Here is a 19,074-nt window from a genome sequence, read left to right as displayed (position 1 = left end):
GTGGCTGCTTATCTCTCTCATCTCTTCTCTCCTCCACCTCACCATTTTAGCTTATGTGGCACCTAGGAGATTGTGCTTGGATGTTTATAGTATTTGCCCTAATCCCCGTATAGATAGTTCATAAACAAAATCTATATAAAAAATTCCCCAGATTAGTCTCTACCACCATGTCAACGCATCGAGCCGAAATGAGCCGATCTCGAAACCGTGAACCGCTGCTCCCTGGAATCCTGCTGCTTTCAACCTTTTCGTGTCACCTGGAACTAAAAGCCACCACGTATGCAAAAGATCTCTGCCAAGATCACGAAACCATTCACCGATGCACCGGCTGGCCGCGCCGGGAAGCGCGCGTGGACGCCGGGAGAGCACGGTGGCCACAGCCACAGACACAGCCCGAACCGCACGTACGCAAAACGCAAGCCGCGGATCGGAGAGCGACATGTCCACTGCAACGGTGCATCTCCCCACGCACGCACGCACGCACATGGACGGCTCCTGTTGCGAGCATACTACTAGTAGGAGTAGTATATACAAGTGCCCCTCGTGTAGCATCAGGGGCTCAGAAAACTAACCGAAACGATGATGATGTGTGTAGAAGTACATGATGTCGACCGATGGGAACCATGTGCCGCACATCCCTTGATGCTGTAGCTGGGTGAGAGGTAGAGACAGAATGGCATGGCGTTGCAATGTGCTGGACCGGAAATTACTCTCGCCAGTCGCCTCTGATGATCCATCGACCACTCATTCAGATATATTTTTTTTTGTAATAAAAACTCCATCGGATTAGAAACATGTAGCTAAGCGTACGTGCCACCCTGGACAGAGCTAAAACAAACGATAGATTCCCAGGGAGCATGGTTAAGAGTTACTGTTAAGACCATTAGAATTTGTACAAATCCTGTCTGTTTGTCCCGGGGTCTCGTGGCACCTCAATTTATTAATCACTACCCCTATACTACATCGTGTTTCCATCCTATAGCTCCTTCCATGATGGAGATCAGTTGCTCTTTCAGTAGATTTGAGATCTGTATCCGTGATGAAATCAAATTAGCTAGGGCTGCAAGCTCAATACCTCATGCTAGCACATGCAGCATACGATAGGTAGTACTGATCATGGATGTTGTAGTCTCCCCGAAGACATGTGGCTGTTGTTAAGATATGGCAAGGTTGGATCAGTCATTTCGGCATGGCCATTTGCCCATTTGCACGTAGTAGTAGTAGTAGTAGTAGTAGTGGTGGTGGTAGTAGTAGTAGTAGTAGTATACTCCTACATTAGTACATCGAGTGATCGAGAGAAACGAGCGATATAGATGTGGTCACGGCGCGGCTATCCCATTCTTCTAACTATTTTTCGATCAAGTGGTCACTTACGAGGTAGTAGTAGTAGTAGTAAAACCTGGGTTATAGCGCGGCATAAGATCCGTTGCTAGTATACCATACAGAAAAATTGCGCGCGCCATGTGACAGCGCGCGGCCGCAGCGTGGAGCACCACGCGCGACGCGGGGAGGAGAACGAGAACGCTGCTGCCGCAGCAGCGCGCACGCACCCCCACCCCCACCCCCCACGTGCTCTCCTTGTCACGCCCCCCCATCCGCACGAGCCGGACAAAAAGAAGCGGGCGCTGCCACTGGTAGTGGCGCTAAAATAACAAGCCGCTCACCACCACCCCCCTCGCGTCGCGTCCCTCACTCCTCACTCCACACACCCCGCCACATCCGCCTCTGCGCGACTGCGCCCCGTGCCCCCACGCCCTGCACGACCAGCAGCAGATCGAGATCGAGACGGCCTGACCTCTTGTGGTGATGCGGTGGGTCGCGTAGGCGTATCCAAGATCCGGTGGTGCGGAGCTTTGCTTGCGGGGATCGATCGCAGGAGGTGAGGTGACGGGTGTGAGAATGGAGGAGAAAGTGGGGGAGACGGTGGCAGCGGCGGCGGTGGCGGTGGCGCCTGTGGTGGCGGGGGACCAGGACGGAGTGGCGTACTGCAGCGAGCATCCGTACCCGCCTGGCGCGGCTGCGGCGGCTGGGGTGGCAGCCGGCGGCGGCATATGCGCCTTCTGCCTGCAGGAGAAGCTCGGCATGTTGGTGTCTTCGTCCAAGTCCAGCCCTTTCCACCCGCCGCCGGCTTCCGCCTCCTCGTCCACTCCGACCAGCCACGTCGCTGCTGAGTCGTCGTCGTCGTCACTGCCTCTCCACCCTTCCGCCGCCGCCGCGGCGCGCAAGGTGATCCCGGCCTCGGCGGCTGGCGGGCTCAAGAGGAGCAAGTCGGTGGCGCCGCGTCCGGAGGAGACGACGCCGGTGACGGCGCCCGCTCCGTCCGCGGTCACCGCGGACAGCCCGAGGAAGAAGAGCTTCTGGTCCTTCCTCTACTCCTCGTCCTCGTCGTCGAGCGGCGGCCACCAGGGCTCGGCGTCGATGGCCAACGGTGGCGGCGGCGGCGGCGCGTCGGTGAGGAGGAAGTCGGTGTCGGTGGCCTCGGCGTCGTCGGCGTCGCTGGGACGGAGGCTGGAGGCGATAGTGGAGCCGGACAGCCCCGGCCGCCGTAGCGAGGGCTCGTCGTCGTCGTCGTTCGGGAGGAAGGTGGCGCGGTCGCGCTCCGTGGGGTGCGGCAGCCGCAGCTTCTCGGGGGACTTCCTGGAGCGCCTCTCCACCGGCTTCGGCGACTGCGCGCTCCGCCGCGTGGAGTCCCACCGCGAGCCCAAGCCCAAGTCGTCCGCCGGCGCGCTCGCCCACCTGGGCGGCAACCACTCCGCCGCCGGCAACGGCGACGACGACGAGTACGAGTCCACCCAGCAGCACCGCATCAAGTGCGCCGGGTTCTTCGGCGGTCTCGGCGCCGCGCCGCCGCCCACGTCGTCCTCCTACTGGCTGTCCGCTGCCGACGGCGCCACCGCCGCCGCCCCCAGCGCAAGAACCCACGGCGCGCGTAGCCACCGGAGCTGGGCGTGGGCGCTGGCGAGCCCGATGCGAGCGCTGAGGCCGACGAGCTCCTCCTCCAGCAAATCCATCATGGCCGCGCCCCACAACCGCGGCGGCGTCTCCGGCAACGGCGGCATGGCGATGGCCGCGGTGGCGACGAGCTAGCCATCCAACATGCAACAAACACCACCGCACACAAGTCACATCCGGCATGGTCGGTCGATGGCCACCCGAACTACACTCCTCCATAATTTCTTTATTTATTTCGCGCGTGTTGTTATGTGATGTCCATGGTTAAACCCTGCTATGATATGAAATCAATCGATCTCCAGATGAACTTGACCTTGATTTGTTGATGATCTGTTCGCCACATTTGGGAGTACGTTTTTTTGGGAGATTTTTACTTGTCAGTGACCGAGCGATGAGTTGAAGCAGACAATGCGGCAGCAAGTACTCCCTCAGTCCTTTAAAAAAGGCAGACCCTAGGTTTCCGTGTCCAACTTTGACTATCCGTTTTATATGAAATTTTTTTATAATTTATATTTTTATTGTTGTTAGATGATAAAACATGATTAATATTTTATGTGTGACTTGTCTTTGTAATTTTTTTCATAATTTTTTTAAACAAGATGGATGGTCGGAAACCAGATTTGTCTTTTTTTTTTTTGACGGAGGAAGTAGACCGTACACGAGGCCACACATGTGCACGTACATGCGTGGGCCGCGTGGGCCGAGCTGTCTCGGCCGTTGCATGTGTGATGGCGATGGGCCGATTAACAAATTCCTCCTCTCTCTCTCTCTCTCTCTCTCTCTCTCGATCTCGATCTCGACCGTAGATCCGGTCAGATTAGCTTAGCACTAGCACCTGCTCATGCTGCCGCCTTGTTAAATTAGAGAAGCAGTGTCTGTGTCTGTGAGTCTGTCACTGCAGCTAGCGTGCCCACAACTGGCACAGGCACAGGCACATGGTGATGGTGGTGGTGCATCTGGCCAACTCAGGCTCAGGGCCACGTGCATGTACGTTCGCTTGTCATTGTGTCACAGAGAGGGTCCCAACTCTCCCAACCCCTCGCGTTGTGCGTTTGCATACGTCGACGATCGCCCAATCGTGTGTGTGCGGGGGGGATAAGGATCCGGTGCAGTTACAGTACAGACTGCAAGTTTAGCAGCTGGGACTGTTTTCCATCGTTGGATCAAGATAATCAACGGTCCAAACAGTGCTACAGGAACACACTGTGTACGATTTTCTGTAAACAGTATTTAGGAAAGATCTAGGACATCAATTTCTGATCCAATGGTGGTTATAGGACTGCTTAAGTTGCAGGAGCTATAGCTACTGCAGGTGATCCCAATCCGTGTGGGGGGGTTGCCGAGTGCGGAAGCGCCAGGCGTGTCGCGGTCTGTTTGGTTCACGTCGCGTGCAGTGTGCAGTGCAGCAGCAGTGAGATCGACACGGGGGGCGCGCGTACATGTGCAGGTGCAGCCAAACCAACAGTAGCGCTGTGGCGGCCCGATCGACCGACGCGGACGGAAGCTGGGGTAGGCAGGGGGGAACTGGAGGTGCACAGGGTTAATCATATCATATCATATTAAATCTTTAGTTTTCCTGAGCCACTACCACCAGTGCGTCGCTTCACGAGAGCTCACGATTCTGCTACAGTGCAACAGTCCCTGCCTGCGCGTGGACCGTCCGATGCACCCACGTTGCTGAGATCCGAACATCCGCGTGTCTGCTTCTGCGCCAGCCCGAGCCCCTGATCCGCTCGCCCGTCGTCATCCCCAAGACCTCAGCCAGGCACGCCACGCACCCACCGCTCACCAATCCCCAATTCCCCATCGATCCCCATTACCGCGGAGAAATCAGAAATCGGCGTCTCCACCTCATCGCCCATCGATCCCATTCAGCTTCGCCCCTCCGTTCTTCCCCGCCGACTCCTTCCCTCCGTTCTCCTTACTGAATCAGCGTCGGCTATGGTTGGGGGTTCTCGGTTGCTGCCGGTCACAATGAGGATTCCAAACAGTGCGCCATTGAGAACCGACCACAGGTCCAGGTATGGCCATCTGGGCTCTAGATTACCCCCGGCTTCGCCACACATGACATAGCATCCCATTCTACCATCCTCCATTTGGTCTCTATCCAGATTTGGTTGTCTCATGTTGTAGCTAGGGTTTTGGTAGGTAATGCGCATTGCGGCGGACGAGCTGAGGCGGCAGGGTATAGCGCATAAACTTAAGTTTTACGTCCTTCAACAGTTCAACGATGAATCGATCTGTGCAAGTTATGCAGCTATTGGTTGTTTGTGTGACTGCTCAACCTCGGCTTTGCTGTCCTCCGGCTATGGTGGCAGGAAGGGAAGCACTTGCCTGTCTTCCTATAGCTCAAGGTATTATTTTAAACTTTTACCAAATCTTACTCACCATGTCGATGATTTGGCCCTGTGTGGATTTGATTAGTGGTGTCTAAATGTGATCTTTGCGCTGGCTGTGGTTCAGCAATTATGATGGCATGGAGGCTAATCTTCTTTTCCTTGCAGGTATCGATCTTTTTGTCCTGTATGTCTTGCCAGACATTGTGCTACTCGATCTAACTGCATATGTTTTAAGGCATTCATGGTTGCACCTAAATAATTAGGTAATGCTTTGTTGTATGTAAGATCTTTCTTTTTTTACCTGCTTCAGGTTCCTAATTGACTGATGAGAAGAATGTACCGCCTTTCATGCCAGAAGATGTTTACTGCTTGGAGCAACAATCTTATGGAAAACCTGTACCTTAAAACCCCAAACCATAGTTACATTTTTAGTGTATCTATATGAGAGAAGCTTTCCTAGACTACTGCTGCTCATTTATAGTCTAAGCCATCAATTCATTTTCATGTGCCATAAATCATGAGCAATTTTGCCATCCAACAGTTCGTACCTCGAGGTACCAAAAAATTGTAGTACCTCGAGGTACCAAATGTTGAATGGTAAAAAGACTCATAAATCATACATAGGAGATGCTCTGTTGCAATTTATACATTGGATTTACTCATATTTATCTCATGCAAAAGCTTTTGCATTATTTTTCTTTTTGGATCGCAACATTCAAATGTGCTAACTGCTAAGTTATGTCTTGATACAAATGTTGCAGCTTGATGATTGTGATGACAGCTATGCAAAATTACTGACAAGTTCATCAGACTTTACATTAAAATCATACAATATCCTACGGCTCCTGCACATGTTATTCCATCTTTAGTTCCGAAGGTAAATTCCTTCTTAAACACAGTCAAATCTTACAAGCAATATCCTTGCCATGAATATTACCGTTAATATCATGGTTTCCATTTCCACAATGATCCACAGATGAAAAAAAAAGAGCATCTCATATACATGTTGACATTCTATTTGTTTGTAAATGATCTTTTGCTCTATTCAAGGATAAAATTATCATTCATAAAAGTACATATTGCCCTTCATATATGACATTTCTTATTCTAAATTCATCTGATGCTTTAGTTCACGAAGAATCATGTGAAGATGCTCTTTATTTGTATTATACACCATATAAAAAACAAATCATTAAGATTAATTCTTATATTTGTCAATTATCAGGATAGCTATGGATTCTTCATTCTTTCCTATGGCATGTGTGCTGGCTACATATTGATGTCAGTGATGATGAGTTTGCAAGAAATCTGATCTGTCTTTCAACTCAACGTCACATAGTAAGAGAGTCAATACTGGTAATAAAATCATAGATGGAATCAAGCTACCTAGGTTAACAGCCAATTGAGCATAGATAGTCCATTGTTCATCATAGACTTGCAGCCAATCACCTGTATATATCATACTTTGTCATGTTTGTACTTCCAAGTAAAATCATGTCACCTCCATGTTTTTTCTACTTAGGTATTTATCTTCTAGGTTTATAGGATGGAATATTTCTCGAATACACTTTTGTCTATGTAAATTACAGGTGTTCTGTATAGAAAATTTTCCCATCAGAAATCTTTATGGTTGTTCATATGTTAAATATTTTGTTTTGCTTAAGCACCCCGCGGCAACGCGCGGGGTCCTGGCTAGCTGTATGGGTATCACGATGCGTTGAAATGACGTGACGGTCGCGATCTGCTGCTGAAGATGGAACTGAACTGACTGGAGTAGAAAGACCTAACGGCGAGGCAACAGATCTTGTTTGGGGCACCTAAGGCCTCGTTTAGTTGTGGAAAAATTTTAGGTTTAATTGCATATATCAGATATACGGACTATTAGAAAGTGAGTTATAAAGGCTGTGTGTTGACGAGTTATACTCATGGACCGGATGAGTTGAGTACTGGGGTACATTGTTACGAGGCTACATAATACTACATAATACGATATCAAGCAGACAAAAGATAACGATTATACTGGTTCAGGACCTTTATCAGATAATAGTCCTAGTCCAGTTTATATGGGATTGATGATGACGAGAACAGATTACAAAGCAAGTAGTCCAAATAGATGATACCGACGAGATCGTAGTCGAGGGTTTCGATGAGATCTCCCAGCGACTCCATGTACTCCGGCTTCGTAAACTGGTGGGTGTGTTGGCAATTGAATTGGATGCCTTGATCCCCTCCCCGGGAGTCCCTTTTATACCGTGGATCATCTTGACCCCAAGAAAAATATGGGGATATTTGATTCGACACGGTATAACAGAAACTTTACCCCTTCCGAGTAGGATTTTGGAAATCGCTTGACTCGTGGAGATATTTTCTGTGATTTAAAACAAATCCTTAAGAGCGTACATGGAACCAATCCGTGTACATAAAGATATACCTTATTAGTATATTCCATAAGTCCTTATTAGTATATTCCATAAGTCGCAGGATAGAAGATATGCCTTATCCGTAACCCTGACACTGTGTTAGAGTTATGGGTGTAAAGTTTTGGTGTGTCACATCGGATATACGGATACACATTTGAAGTATTAAACGTAGTCTAGTAACAAAAATAAATTACAGAATACGCCTGTAAACCGCGAGATTAAACTTAATTAATTTGTCATTAGCAAATGTTTACTATAGCACAATATTATCAAATCATAGCGTAATTAGGCTTAAAAGATTCATGCATGTGTTTAAACGTTTGATGTGATAGGGAAAAAAATAATTTTGCCAGTGGATCTAAGCAACCCCAAAATGTCATTGCAGAGCACAGATAGGCTGCAACAACGATGGCATGACGGGTGTGCCCGATGGCAGAAGAACTCATAGCTCGGGCTTGGACTCTACCTCCCCGTTGAGCTCGGGCTCATGGCTATTCTGGTACAAGTGGGTTTCCCTGGGATTTTTTTTTTCTTCTTACTGATTGGGATTCCACTTCAGTTAAAACCACCATCGAAATCATCCTAGAGTCATTTGTACTGGCTTTAATAATTCGAGGAGTCGTAACGGTTGAGTGGTTGAATTAGATATTACCTATATTTAAGGGACTTTTATTGGACTTTATTCACAAAAGAAACCAAGGGCTCAGGAACCTAATGGATCTTGACTGATGGCTAGATTAGGCCTGTTTACTCTGTACTGGGCTGCAAACCTACCCTGGCACCAAGCATCAAGCAAAAGGAAAAAGTACACCCAAGGTCCCTCAACTTGTCATCGAGATACAAAATCATCTCCCAACCGCAAAATCAGATATACGACATCCCTCAACTTACAAAACCGTTCACTTTAGATCATTCGGTGGTTTTAACTCCGGTATTGTCTGACGTGGCGGCTGAGTCAGCGTAGGTCCCCATGTGGACCCCACATGTTAGGGTCCACGTCAGCACCTTCTCTCTTTTCCCTCCTCTCTCTCTCTCCTCCTCCTCTCTCACATTCTTCTCGTTCTCGTTGCCATCACGGTGCTGCATCTGGATGCAGAGGTTCTCGCCCTGTCCGATGGCGAGCTGCATCTGCAGCTGTGACACCTGGTTCTGCAGGAAGGAGATGGCCCTGACGCAGTCGTAGACTGGGTCCCGCATCCGGTCGTTCGCCTCGTACACCAGGCTGCTCACCGTGTCGCCTTACTGCTGCACCGGCAGCTCCTGCATTGGAAACACGCATCAGACGCAAGCATGCATGCACGGTGGCGCGGGTGTTTGACGAAAACAAAACAACGAACACATAGAAAATAGGGAAACCCTGTATTTTATTAATCATGATTCATTAACATGAATGTTTACAAATACATGAGGGCTCCGGCAGGAGTTCATCTTTTGCCTTCACGAGGAATGCTTAATGGAGAGGTATGTTGACTGGAGATCGCGTGCAGTCCGCTGATTCCCGGTGTCGGTCTCAGACGTAATACAAATATTGATGAATCGGCCATTTCATCTCGTTGACATTCGGCCACGATGTTGACGTGTATTTTAAATCTGCACGTCTCGCCCTTATGGCTAGCGTTGTTTTATTTAGCGAATAATGCATGCCTTCAAGAATTGTGAGAATTGCTCCCATCAATCCGGTAGAATTTGGAGAGGAAAAGAATTGCTCCTGTACATGACATGCATGAGGCAAATATGTAACTCTTCCGGCATGAATATAAATATGTATAAATCATGGTTGGTATGATGCCAATAAGACTCAAACTCATCCCAAGTTTATACAAATAAATATCTCATCCAATATTTGATATTAATAATTTAGACGCTCCAACCTTTACGAGGGTCAGGCTCGCCTTGTATTTATTTGCACCCTATATTAATCACTTAACAAAGATGACGTGTGCGTGTGTATGCGCCGCTGGGATACTTATATATCCATGGCTACAAGTTCACAACGCATCCACGATATATTCGTCTATGCTTCTCTTTACTTTTCTGTTAACCGGGCCGTGCAACAGCGCAGCACTACGGCCTCACTGTGTTGTTGATGATAAATAGCATATGAAGATTTTGATCGGCTCCTCTGATGTTTCATCACGCCTGCAGCACACACGGATCGACTTGATGATGAACGCCGGCGCAATCATCGCTGGCAATGGTTAATCTCATCGCGAATTGCCGACGATGAAATTTAATCTCTTTTATTTTATAATTTGTCGGCGCTCGGCCATAGTTTCGTCACATATGTGGTGGCCATAGTACTTTTCAGCTTTAGCCAATGCATCGCTCGGCCTCATTGGTCACGAACATAGCATCGATGTTATATTTTTTATCTCCACTCCTCCTTTGTTTTATAATTTGAGGCTCGCTCCCGGCATGTGCACCATAAAAACATGTGTTTTGATTATAAATAATACGAGGATAGTCCAATCCGCAGATTAGACATACCCAAGTTTATGTTTCGAGAAAGCAAATGTGATTTGATTTCCAGAGCACTTTAATTATTGAGGAGAAAAGAGGTACTCCGATCATCCATAAGAACAGCCGGTTTACTATCAGGTTATCATCATACTTATCATCTACCACGATCATCTCCACCTGCGACATTGGCTTAATGACGAGAGATGTTTAATCTTCATTTCATGACACGCCTGCTCGCGAACCGTCGGCGAGATTTAATCTTCTAATAGCACCGCCGGCAGATGGATTGCTGTGGTTTCTTCAGGAGCGAGTCGCTCTATTTTTCTCGTCACTGTGTATCTTTTCCCTTCTCCGTCCCCTTCATCCTTGCTGGCGTCCTGGGGGTCAACGCTTATATAGGCAACAGCGATGGTAACCAACCTGCCTAATCTCTTCCGAACCTCCTGCGCAAGTTGGTAGTTTAACGCGCTGATCTCTTCTCCCGCACTGCTGCAGATAGAGCCTTGCTTTGCCGTGGATAAAATCTGAGTGCACGTGATAGAGATAATCCTTGATCAACATGTCTAAATGACGGTGGGCCCCACACTTTATATGAGTTGATCGAATTGTTTCTTCTAGAGATAATTTACGAGTGGCAGCAAACCAATTAACGACTGCTAGCACTAGCACTAGTTGATCTCTTCTCTTTTACTAGCGTATATCTCTTCAATTGCGCATCAAACTTAAATTCTATTCGAACCATCATTTTCTATTTGATATATACAGCAAAACGAGTCCAATATTGATTATATTCGGATATTGTGTGATAATTGGATTTTTAGGCCACACGTCATAAAGACACCCCTAACGTGTATTTACTAAAATTGAGCTGTAAATAGCATTTGCATATGAACTTGATGCCTAATGATTTATTATTTTTTCTGTGAATTTTATAGTACAAAAATTCATCAAACAGCGGGTGCTGCCATTGATGAAGACCTTATACATGTTCGTGCATAATAATTATGTTATTTTATGCATGTGGCAATTTAATTAACAACATAATAACTATATCCATCGATTTTAATTTGTATTTCTAAATGTCGCCGTAGTGTAGCACGGACAGATTAAGTATTAAAAGATAATCAGAAAAAAGAAAAAAAAGAAAATCGAGAAAAAAAAAGAAGAGAGTAAAGAAAGCAAAAAAAACTGCAAAAAAAAAAGAAAACGAAAAAAATTGCCGCGCGGGGGAGGAGAGCGTGCCAGCTGGACTTTATGGCCTATTCCGTTTTTCATTTGCATACTACATCCGCATTTGTCGAGTTTGAAACATCGTTAGTACAAACCCATTCGTAGGTAGCCAACCCCATTATTCCTCTAATAGCTTATTACTATTCAGCTTCCGTGTGCATTTCACTAAAAAATAAAGGGACCTGACACAGAAAAAAGAGGTTCTCGCACTGTTACACGTGACAATTTTTGGAAAGCGTACGTCCCCTATGTGCTGTAGCTCGACATGCGCGCGCGTATCTCCACCCACGCGTTGGCCAAAATGGCCTCGCCGACTTGTTTGACATCGAAAAGAAAACGAAGGCTGCTATACCCAATCCGATTATCACCGTAATGCATCCGCCCTTAATAAAAAAAAAGAAAAACTACTCAACACTATTTCGTACACGCGGATAACTGCTATCACTAAATATCTAAGTATCTTATTCTCTTTTTTTTCTCTTCCCCTTCCATCTTTCCTCCTCTGTGTGACTACCAACCTCAAGAGCATAGAGACGACAATAGCGGCTAACTGCGCGGGGTGGCGCGTTGAGCATAGAGGACGCTCGGCCCGCTCTTCTTCGCTGGCGCCGCGCGGAGCTACTCCCGCTGGCTCAGGAACGCACAGCGCGGTGCCAAATCAACGTGCGAGCTCTCGCGCCACCGCTCCCCTCCGTCCATCCGCCTCCCCATGCCGGCGGTGCTGCTCCGCCACTCGCATCCATTTCTTCAATTCCTGCACTCCATTCCACTCTGGCTGATTCCTCCATCCCCTCCCCCAGCTGGCAATGCTTCACCGCCGCTTGCATCCCTTCCTCATGTGTGTTTTCTCTTTTTGATTGATGATTTTCTTTGCTGATTTTTTTTTCTGACTTATATGGATAGTATCGATTCCCCTGTCCCATCCTTGTGAATCTCTCCAATTCCATAGGTACCAGGTACTACACACCATGCAACTAGTGCCATACTGGTATCAGGTATCAGATACTAGGTATCAGGTACTAGTTACTAGGTATCAGGTACTAGATACTAGTTACTAGATATCAGGTACTAGGTACCAGGTACTAGGTATCAGGTATCAGGTATCATGTACCAGCCTATATTGTGCTGCTCCGACTGCAGAGGAGCGGTGCCAGCGATGAGGTATCGCACGCGCGATACCGAGGAGGAATCGGATAGGTATCGCGCCTATGGTATGTGGTATCAGGTACTAGGAGGGAGCACATGTTCACCACGTGAAATCTTACCTATACAGAAGAAAGGAAAGGAGTTAAAGGAATCAGATAGGTATCGCGATTATGGTACGTGGTACCAGGTACCGGAAGGGAGCACATATTCACCATGTGGAATCTCACCTATAAAAAAAAAGTAAGGGATGAATCACTTAAAGTATCCTGTAGCAACAAGATCCCGTATAGCTACCCTCTTAAAAAAAATGGCACACGCCGCTAGCGACGACGTGGGGCGGCCAGTTTTGGCTAAATCTAAATCTAAACAGCTCCTGCATTCCGTCAACTACTAAGCAAAATCATATACTCGCACAGTCAGCCTCCACCACAAGGTCCAAGCCGGCGCCGATGCGCCGTGTCATCTTCCGCTGGGAATCTGTCTGTTGGAGATGCCGAACCACACAATTTGCCGTAGTTGTGTAAACTAGCTGATCAGTAGCCGGCTCTACTACTATAAAAGAGATCAAGTCTCAGGCCAAACTAACTTACTCAGAGAGTCGCAGATCGAGAGAGCTAACGATTTCTCATCTCGCGGTGGCCATGGCGGGTAGCAGCTACGGCGACGTTCATGAGTCTGCAAGAAAGTGAGATCACAACGGTTTAATTTTTTTTCCCGCGTGTTGTGTGCGATGCATGAGCTTGTCGGTGATCTTACACGTAACTCTGCCATGTTATCGTGTGTACGTTGGTGTAGGTTGGTGGGCAAGGTGGCGCTGATCACCGGCGGCGCGAGCGGCATCGGGGAGTGCACGGCGCGGCTGTTCGTGAAGCACGGGGCGCAAGTCGTGGTCGCCGACATCCAGGACGAGGCGGGGGCGCGACTGTGCGCCGAGCTCGGGAGCGCCACCGCCAGCTACGTGCGGTGCGACGTGACGAGCGAGGACGACGTCGCGGCCGCGGTGGACCACGCCGTGGCGAGGTACGGGAAGCTGGACGTCATGTTCAACAACGCCGGGATCGGCGGCGCGGCGTGCCACAGCATCCTGGAGAGCACCAAGGCCGACTTTGACCGCGTGCTGGCCGTGAACCTGACGGGCCCGTTCCTGGGCACGAAGCACGCGGCGCGGGTGATGGTGGCCGCGGGGCGCGGCGGGTGCATCATCGGGACGGCGAGCCTCGCGTCGGCGGTGGCCGGCACGGCGTCGCACGCGTACACGTGCGCCAAGCGCGCGCTGGTGGGGCTGACGGAGAACGCGGCGGCGGAGCTGGGCCGCCACGGGATCCGCGTCAACTGCGTGTCGCCCGCCGCGGCGGCGACGCCGCTGGCCACGGGGTACGTGGGCCTGGAGGGGGAGGCGTTCGAGGCCGCCATGGAGGCCGTGGCCAACCTCAAGGGCGTGCGCCTCCGCGTGGAGGACATCGCCGCCGCCGTGCTGTTCCTCGCCAGCGACGACGCGCGCTACGTCAGCGGCCACAACCTGCTCATCGACGGCGGCTGCTCCATCGTCAACCCGTCCTTTGGCATCTTCAAGGACTGAGACGATCGATCGGCTGGCCATGCATTGACAAAGATCGATCGACGCTGTCACGTTAGGCTTGTGTCACGATCGACGCTGTCACAGTTTATGTTTGACTTATGTTCTTAATTTTTTTAAAAAATAAATTTTAAAAGGATGGACGATTAAAATTGAACACGAAAATTTATATATATGTTTATTATGGGACAACGAGAGTACTCCCCACGTCCCAAAAAAACCAACCTATTACTAGATATGACACATCATAATACTATGAATTAGGATATACATATATCCAGATTCATAGTACTAGAATATGTCATATCTAGTCCTAGATTCGTTTTTTATAGGATGGAAGGAATATTGTTTTCTTGAAGAAACGTGTACTCTCTCCGTCCTATAAAAACCAACATAGTACCGGATGTGACACATTCTATTACTATGAATATGGACATACATCCTAGTACTATGTCCAGATTCGTAGTAGTAAGATATGTCCTATTCGGTGTTAGATTCGTTTTTTATGGGACGGAGGGAGTACGGTCGACTGAGTTCGGGCCTGTTTAGATCCCACCCCAAAATTTTTCACCTTGCCACATCAAACGTTTGAACACCTGTATAAAGTATTAAATATAGGCTAAAAACAACTAATTGCACATATTGAGACTAATTTGCGAGACGAATCTTTTAAGCCTGATTGCTCCATAATTTGATAATGTGGTGCTACAGTAAATATTTGCTAGTGGCAGATTAATTAGGCTTAATAAATTCATCTCGTGGTTTACTGACGGATTATGTAACTAATTTTTTTATTAGTGCCCGAACACTCCATACGACACCCTATATAATGACTTATGTGAGACGCCAAAACTTTACACTCCTTGGTGTGTTGCCGGCTGGCGGCTGCAGCCTGCACCAGACTTCTGTCTCGTACTAGTACTCTCATGTCGTCGTGTGTGACCAATTAATGCGGCCACATGTCACCTACCTACATCACATGCCAATTGATGTTGTTTGGCTGTAGTATTTCAGAAAATCTACTGTACAGTATCCCGTAGACACGGGATAAGTGGATAACGTTTTACTCTTATCCAATCCCACTCTTTGTTTTTTCTCTCTTCCAGATCCCACTCTGATGATAGAGTGGCCCTAAAAATAAATCTAGAGTACTATGCCCTCCTCACTGCTAGATCCAGAGCGAGTGGGCAACACCAATCTCATGGCCTCCTCTGTCTCATGGCCACCTCCTCCGTCTCATGCTTTTGAGGCATGGTGGCACCCACTGGATCTAGCTCTCATGGCGGCGGGGGCGACTTGGAAGAAGCAAGGTCATCAGGAACTGGGAGGATGAGGCCCAACGTGTGCTCCTCAGCCTCCTCCTTCAACGTGCGTTGTTGATGGTGATAAAGGGGCAACGTGATGGTGAGCCATCATGCTCCTCGCCCGATTGTGTGCAGGTATGTCTACAATGTATCATCAGCAGCCGGTACTCGTAGGTATCATGCCTGATACCTATGGTATCGCGGACCGGTACCCCGTATCATGCCTGGTACCTGTGAATATCACAATTGATAACTAGGTATCAGGCCTGATACCTGTAGGTATCAGGCTTGGTACCTGGGTTTCATGGTTAGGTGTTAGACCTGGTACTCGTAGGTATCAGACCTGCTACCTGGTACCTGGGTATCATGGTTAGGTGTCAAACCTGGTACCCGTAGGTATCATGGTTGGTACTCACACGTATCAGTCCTAGTACTTAGGTATCAAGGCTAGGGCTGGCACCTGCAAAGTATCAACTATCAACGCTTCCTCTCCTTTTTTCCCTTCCCCTAGGCTCAACTATCGTTCCTTGCTGTTGTGACCAGTATCGTTGCCTACGACACTACCGGCACTAGCTCAAGACGTGGGGGGTGCGAGCACATGGAAGTTGGGGGAGGGGGATAATGCTAGACTTACGGGGAGGAAGCTGATACGCTAACCTATATAAAGTATCCTGTTCTCTAGTAGCCCTCGTAGTATTTTGGGTTAAGTTACGTTATACTAGTATGGTAATTAAACAAGAAATGGAAAAAGCTATAATATGTATGGTCAAATTGCAACCTCCAGATTTCAGACCGCACTACCCATGGTGTGTTCGTTCGAGAAATTCGGTTGAGTAAAACACTAACTTCATGAGAATGTATACGATGAAAACATGTTAAGTGTTAGAAACTTATAAAAATCATACCTAAAAGTTTTATAAATTTATAAAAAGAATTAAAATAGGTGTATATATGAAATATATTCTCACCAAATTTTAAGTTCAAACTCAACTTTATTTGGGAGTAACAAAACAAGAAAAATTGGTTGAATAGTAAGATGACACTATTTATCTGAAATTTGCTATTTTTGCTTCTCTCGAATGAAGTTGAGTTTGGGCTTGGCATTTGGTGAGAATGTATTTCATATATGCACATATCTCTCATTTTTTTTCAAGAATTTATAAAACTTTTAGGTATGATTTTCCTGAGTTTTTAACACTTAGCTCATTTTCATCGATCGCCGAGGATCAATTTGTATTTTTTTAAAAAACTGACCTACTTATAATAAAAAAATATCTAGTTGACTAGTTGTAATTAAAAATATTTACAAATAGGTCCTCGATGTCAGTGTCATTGACATTAAAGACCTATTTGTAAATATTTTTTTTATTACAAATAGGTCATTTTCTGCTACAAATAGGTCCATTTAATTTGTTTGCCATGGTCCCTCTTCAGATTAGCGACTTAACTTTCACCGAGAGGTGAGAGAGATTGGCGCCGTCATATTGTACCACGGCGCCAACGACGTTGACACCACGAAAAGAATCCATTTATATAATAAGTTTTCTGGATCTATTTATAGAATAAGTTTTTTCAAAAGTACTAGGCTGTGTTCGGGAGTCCCTAGCACGGAAAACAGAGCCACGATTAGCACGTGATTAATTAAGTATTTGCTATTTTTTTAAAAAAATAGATTAATATGATTTTTAAGCAATTTTCGTATATAATTTTTTTTTTGCAAAAAACACATCGTTTAGCAGTTTGAAAAGCGTGCACGCGGAAAACGAGGGAGGGAAGTTGGGAACCGGAGGTAAAGAATGCAGCCTAAGTTGAAAAATCCAGATCCAATTCGTACCGGAGGTAAAGAACGCAACCTAAGTTGAAAAAATTCGTACCTATTAAGTTACATGCACCAGCCAGTTGCACCTAAAAGCCTAAGCTGATAGGGAAAGGTGGGCAATTCACTTTATACACTCCAACACTCCCCTTCACGCGAGCTGCAATTATTTTATTTAATTGCGCGCCAGCCAGAATTCGAACTCGAGACCTCTGGCTCTGATACCATATTAAGTTGCATGTACTGACCAGTTCAACCCAAAAGCTTAAGCTGATAGGGAAAGGCGGATAATTCATTCCAACGGTACCTACGAACTCTCCAAGTATCGCTGTACAATTGGATAAAGAGACCTAATTGTTGAAGATATGCATATCTAATTATAATTGGACCATTGGCCCTTATTTGTTTGAGCTGGCCCAGACAATTTTAAATTCAAGAACAAAAGTAACTTTTCTTTGATTATTACTATATAAAATATGTTTGAAAAAACGACTACACACGTAGCAGTTGCATCCCAAACCCATATATTACCAGTATATGTACTGTTCCCCAACACATGATAATATATAGAGGACTAATGATAAATCAGTTAACCTCACTGAATTGTTACTAAAAATGTACCTGCGTGGGCACTACCTCCGCTCCATTTCAAAATAAACAACCCTATAATATGTATTAAAATTTGAATTCTAGTATCTCAAAGTACTTCACAGCTGTTGTGCATACCAGAACATAATTAATTCGATCAAGTATTTTTCTTTCATTACCTTTTATTTATCAACAATGTTTTTTAGACGATATAATTACAAATATACTTAATTATTCTTTCAGTAGTATGAAACATACCAATCGGTAACAAGACGTCTATAGTGATTTCGTGAATATCTAGATATGCAGGTCTTTTCAAATGTGCTCACATCAATAGGACATTTGTACGTGTATGAGTTTATAGAGGTGAGTATGAATATATTTATATAAGCGCTTGTGTTTGTATTATGATTTAAAAAATTATAAAATCCTACACTAAAATTACTTTTCGTTTTTAACGTGTCTTCGGCTTATAAACCACACCCGTTAAAGCTGCCCCGTAAGCCAGCCCAGCGTATCCAAAACAACATGCAAAGGAGGAAATAAGTCTATTTTGATTCCCACAACTCATGACTCTAGTTGAATTGCATTTCTCAACCGTAAAACCGGGTATAACTCATCCCCCAACTTTTAAAATTGTTGCAAATCGACTCCCCCAGTGGTTTCGGACTACGTGGCGGATTGACTTGGTCTTTATCCTACGTGGAATCGACGTGGCGCATGCATGGCACTAAAATAAAAACAAATCTAAATGGACCCACATGTAAGTGCGTAAAACAATACAAAAAATTTTGGGCCCACGTGTCAGCTACCCTTTCTCCTCCCTCTTCCTTTTCTCTCTCTTCAGGTGGATAGCAATTGGTAGTGACCGGTGGATGGCGGCAGCGATGGCGAGGCGAAGTCCGCCAGAGGACGAGGACTACAATGGAGGCGGCCAAGCCACCGAGTTCGACGACTAGGTCAGCGAGAGCAGTCCGCTAGACCTCGCTGGCGAATGAGCTCTCCGTTGCAGGCGACGCGCGAGTGGTGCGGTGTTGATCTCGGCGAAGGGGACGAGCTCCAGGAGGCACACGACGACCATGGTGCGCACAACGTCGAGGCCGCCGGGGGTAGCAGCGACAGAGGCAGGGGAGGATCAGGGCGAGGTCTTACAGCGGGTGGAGCGCACTTGGTCTCGGAGAGAGCGGCGGTGGTGGGTCTTGAGGCGGCGGGGCTCTTGCCGTGGCCGGCGTCGGGGTTCGGG

General features: G+C 47.0%; 2 protein-coding genes and 1 long non-coding RNA gene across 7 annotated transcripts; all 3 read left to right on the top strand.

Moving 5' to 3' along the window:
• Positions 1 to 830: 830 nt before the first annotated feature.
• LOC4335750 (uncharacterized) lies at positions 831 to 3,270 on the top strand. Its single transcript, XM_015778693.3, has one exon. The coding sequence runs from the start codon at positions 1,900 to 1,902 to the stop codon at positions 3,085 to 3,087; it is 1,188 nt and encodes a 395-aa protein (XP_015634179.1). The 5' UTR covers positions 831 to 1,899; the 3' UTR covers positions 3,088 to 3,270.
• Positions 3,271 to 4,711: 1,441 nt separating this feature from the next.
• On the top strand, positions 4,712 to 6,912 carry LOC9271917 (uncharacterized). Of its 5 annotated transcripts, XR_010740933.1 has the most exons (7): positions 4,712 to 4,973; positions 5,101 to 5,137; positions 5,210 to 5,306; positions 5,416 to 5,456; positions 5,602 to 5,687; positions 6,053 to 6,168; positions 6,517 to 6,912. It is a non-coding gene; the product is annotated as an uncharacterized lncRNA (long non-coding RNA). The 5 variants fall into 5 exon arrangements; XR_010740930.1 differs by lacking the exons at positions 5,416 to 5,456; positions 5,602 to 5,687 and adding an exon at positions 5,457 to 5,554; XR_010740932.1 differs by lacking the exons at positions 5,416 to 5,456; positions 5,602 to 5,687 and adding an exon at positions 5,457 to 5,554 and having other exon boundaries at positions 4,736 to 4,973; positions 5,090 to 5,137.
• Positions 6,913 to 13,076: 6,164 nt separating this feature from the next.
• LOC4335749 (momilactone A synthase-like) lies at positions 13,077 to 14,304 on the top strand. The gene is made up of 2 exons (XM_015778729.3): positions 13,077 to 13,232; positions 13,343 to 14,304. Exons 1-2 carry the CDS (start codon positions 13,189 to 13,191, stop codon positions 14,124 to 14,126), a joined length of 828 nt encoding a protein of 275 aa, XP_015634215.1. The 5' UTR covers positions 13,077 to 13,188; the 3' UTR covers positions 14,127 to 14,304.
• Positions 14,305 to 19,074: the final 4,770 nt, after the last annotated feature.

This window comes from Oryza sativa, chromosome 4 (genome assembly GCF_034140825.1).
Source record: "Oryza sativa Japonica Group chromosome 4, ASM3414082v1".
Classification (NCBI taxonomy): Eukaryota; Viridiplantae; Streptophyta; class Magnoliopsida; order Poales; family Poaceae; genus Oryza; species Oryza sativa.
This window is presented reverse-complemented; position numbering and strand designations above follow the sequence as displayed.

Bases quoted from the DNA above. Each gene is read 5' to 3' on its own strand.
- LOC4335750 (XM_015778693.3), top strand. From the start codon at position 1,900: ATGGAGGAGAAAGTGGGGGAGACGGTGGCAGCGGCGGCGGTGGCGGTG.
- LOC4335749 (XM_015778729.3), top strand. From the start codon at position 13,189: ATGGCGGGTAGCAGCTACGGCGACGTTCATGAGTCTGCAAGAAA. The intron at 13,233-13,342 runs GTGAGATCACAA...ACGTTGGTGTAG, and splicing joins GTTCATGAGTCTGCAAGAAA to GTTGGTGGGCAAGGTGGCGC.